The following is a 3,580-nucleotide window of genomic DNA, read 5'->3' as shown; positions in this document are numbered from 1 at the left end:
GCAAGAGTTCTTAATATATATCAATTTATGTGGTTCAACGATTGATTAAGTGGTTCAACTAATAACTCACTAACCGAATACCTAGTGACTAGGCTGGTTTTGGTAATACTGGTTTTAAGAATACATGTATTTACTTTTTTTTATCCATAGAAATAAAAAATAATGTCACAAGATGTACAACAATTCATGCATCCTATTCAACCTATTAAGTTAAATCCCTTTTACACACATAGTTAACTATACCAACTTATAATCTTCACCAACAAAAAAATGGCTTCATACACAAGTCAACTTCTTATATCAATACAACACGCAAAACAAACTCAAAAAATCGAATTCAATATCAACAGCCAATAGCTGCCATCTATGACCCTAGAATGTGATAGTGTAATACAATTACAAAAGCATTATACATGTTAAGTAACAATTAGCATCATCATCAACCATTTGTGTAGCGAAAAAACAAAAGCACTAAACAATTACAAGTTTCCATGTATATATCATCTATGCAAGGGTGAATGATCTCCAATCTAGCTCATCATCTGAAGAACAATCTCTCTGTAGTTCCTGAGGAGGTATGAAGCAGTCCAAGGACAACCCTGGCACATTGAATGCAACATCATCAATGGTCCATGACTCTTCCAACCTTGTGATGGATGGTCCAGCCTTCAGGTTGTCCCCAAACCTGGTGATCAACGCGGTCGATGAGCCAGCATGTGCAATCATCACACCATCCACAATTCTATAGTCCTCAATCTTGGTTGACATTGTGGTTTCCCAGTATGTGGGGTGAGACCCTGGTGCCTGAATCCTGGTCAGGTAAGAGTCCTCTAGGTACACCAAAAGGCCACTTCTCTGGCTGAAGTAACCAAATATGGCATGCTTGATCATCTCGGCCGTGTTGTCGCTGCGCTCAACAAGGTCTTTCTGATCAGCTGAGAGTTTCAGCACAAAGCAATCCATGCCTGAGATTTCTTTCTCCCCCATGTATTGTGCTGCACAGAATACAGCAGACACTGCCAAAGGGTCTAGTCCCTACAACGCACAAATATAGTGTCACTTAAAAACCAGAACCACTGAAATCAGTACCAAATAGTAGAGATACCAAGATACAATTATGGGTGCAGATCAATTCAGTCTCACTGCAGAGTGGACCCTGTAGGCTAATAAAGTCTACAATTGCATTCATATTTTGTGTGAAAACATTAAATTCAGCTCTTCTGTTTTAGTCTTCTTAGGCCTTGGTTTTGAAGAATCTTAATTGAAATGTTAAGTTAAAATAATCACACATAAACCATGATGGTTGATGAGCAAGTTGTATATGGTGAGGAAGCTGAGAAATAAAGAAAAAGAAACATAGGAATGTGGTTAGATGGAACAAACCAATGAAATTTAGTAGGGAAACACAGATCCATTAAATTGGCTGGTAGCATGTGGATATATTGAAAGCCTTGTATAGTTGTATTAATTAAAATGAACAATAGCAGCAGTGTTAACCCCCATTTATGGCCATTTAAGTATTTGATTACCACTCTACATCTGTTACAGATCTGTGTCAACAACACTTTTCTTTAATTTTTTCTCATAATAATTTCCAAACACCATCTTAACACATTAACACATTCCAAAAGGGGTTCTTCCCTTACACTTTATGCCAAAACACTATACCCCACCAATTCATGGAGCCAGGGATTAGGTCACAAGTCGTACCAATTCAATTTTTTTATAACATAAGATTTTCATACTCAGCATCATTATGTCCCAACATTAACAATCACATTTAGCTGTCAATTGTAACTCAGCTCTAAAAACACCTTCAAGGTACCACACCAATGAATACCATCACAACAACCAACATAACAGTACCAACAACAAACACAACACAAAATTTGTTGGAAAATTTAAAACAAGACATGATGATGATGATGAAGAACTTGCCTGAAGAGCACGGCGAAGAGGCCGGACACCACCTTTGGCAGCATGCACGCCAAGCCAAGGCGTGTGGCGCCAAGCAATGGCACCATTGCTACCAGCCACAACCTTTTGGCCACCCAAAACCAGCTCTATCTGCCACTTATCAGGAACCATTTGCCACATAACAAAGCACCCTTTCTCCAAATTAATGCCACCACTTGTGGATCCAAGCTCATCCACCACATCCATTGTCACTTTCCCTGTTGTGAACACATTCTTCACTGTCCCCTCCAACTTCCTACACCCTGTTGCAGCCCTGAAGTGTTGTATGATATACTGTGCCGAAGATGACACCTATTACATATTACATTTGTTCCAACAAATGAAGAAAAACATTATTGAAATGCCTCTGCCATTCTCCTTAAAAGAATATATCAACCTTTTCATATCTTTACGACACACTCTTTACAGTAATCACATGGTAAGATGATAAAATCGGTGGCACACACATAAAGATTAAAGAGGTTCCATGTATAAAGAAAGTGATCAAAAGTAACACTTTCAACTAACTTTTTAATCTTGATCAAGAAAGAACATCAGTTCAACCAAAGAAGGTAAATTAGCAAGATTCTTTTAAAAAACGCACACACAACTTATTTTCATAGACAAACAAAATACATAATTGATGGTATTTTTTTCTTCTGGTAATTATGAAGGGAAATTTATATGCGCTTGTGAAGAATTACATATAGCAAAAGTTAGAGCTTTGCCGCTCAATAGTCTTATGTGACTCGAAAAGAATTATATCTTGTAGGTTTGTATCTTACTGACTCAAGTAGGATTGTTTCTCATGAGAGAGATATATATACAATGTCTTTAGACTCTTCACCAAAAAGAAATATATATAGCAGAAGTTTTCAAACAGCAACACCACCACTTTCTCTTGCATGGTGATGGTGCATTAGAATTTAGAGAGAAAAAAAAGAGAGAAAGAGAAGAAGAGGGCTTGCCTCATTGAGGGGTAGAATGGGGTGGACAGGCACAGGAAATAAAGGGCAACCCAAGACACTAAGGAGGATCTTGAGGTTGGACTTTTTGTTGAAGGCAAGGGAAAAATGAGTCTTGATCCAATTCCAGTTCCTCCATGACTGAAGGCATTTCTTTGAGTTACTATTGTTGTAGCCTTCGTTTTCTTCATTGATGGGTTCTTCTGATAATGGTGCAAGTCTACCCATCATAGCTTCAGCTTCTTCTGCAGGTTGTTGAAACGTGAGACACACAACAGAGAAAGAGGAAAATGCGTGCAAAGACTTGAAGACAGGGCTTCAAAGGAACACATACACACTTTGTGGTGTTGTTGTTGCTGCTGTTGTAATGTGTTTGTAGGGGTTTGAGCACGCGCAGGGTGAGTGCGTGGGGTGCACGATGGAGAGAAAAAAGAAAGAAAAAAAAAAGGTTGCACCAAAGTTAACTGCAAGATTGAATGTGGTGATGTGACCCAAAGGGTCTGATTTAAAGAGAGGGTGTAAAAAGAACTGAGAAAGATGGGATAAAGTAGAAGTTTCATTGTGCTTTCGGATTGCATTATTATATGGTGCGATGAGAATTAGGGTTGGGATAGGCCGGACTGGTTTACAGGGATCTACGACCTGATCTACATAAAGCT

At 38.5% G+C, this 3,580-nt stretch overlaps 1 protein-coding gene across 1 annotated transcript; it reads right to left on the bottom strand.

The window, feature by feature from the left end:
• Window positions 1-247: 247 nt before the first annotated feature.
• Window positions 248-3,376, bottom strand: LOC114391819. Its single transcript, XM_028352802.1, has 3 exons — window positions 2,925-3,376; window positions 1,939-2,268; window positions 248-1,035 (listed from the first exon to the last, which is right to left on the bottom strand). The coding sequence occupies exons 1-3, from the start codon at window positions 3,150-3,152 to the stop codon at window positions 505-507; spliced, it is 1,089 nt and encodes a 362-aa protein (XP_028208603.1). The 5' UTR covers window positions 3,153-3,376; the 3' UTR covers window positions 248-504.
• Window positions 3,377-3,580: the final 204 nt, after the last annotated feature.

Source organism: Glycine soja, chromosome 2 (genome assembly GCF_004193775.1).
Source record: "Glycine soja cultivar W05 chromosome 2, ASM419377v2, whole genome shotgun sequence".
Lineage (NCBI taxonomy): Eukaryota > Viridiplantae > Streptophyta > Magnoliopsida > Fabales > Fabaceae > Glycine > Glycine soja.
The sequence above is the reverse complement of the archived record's forward strand: the minus strand, read 5'-3'. Positions and strand labels throughout refer to the sequence as shown.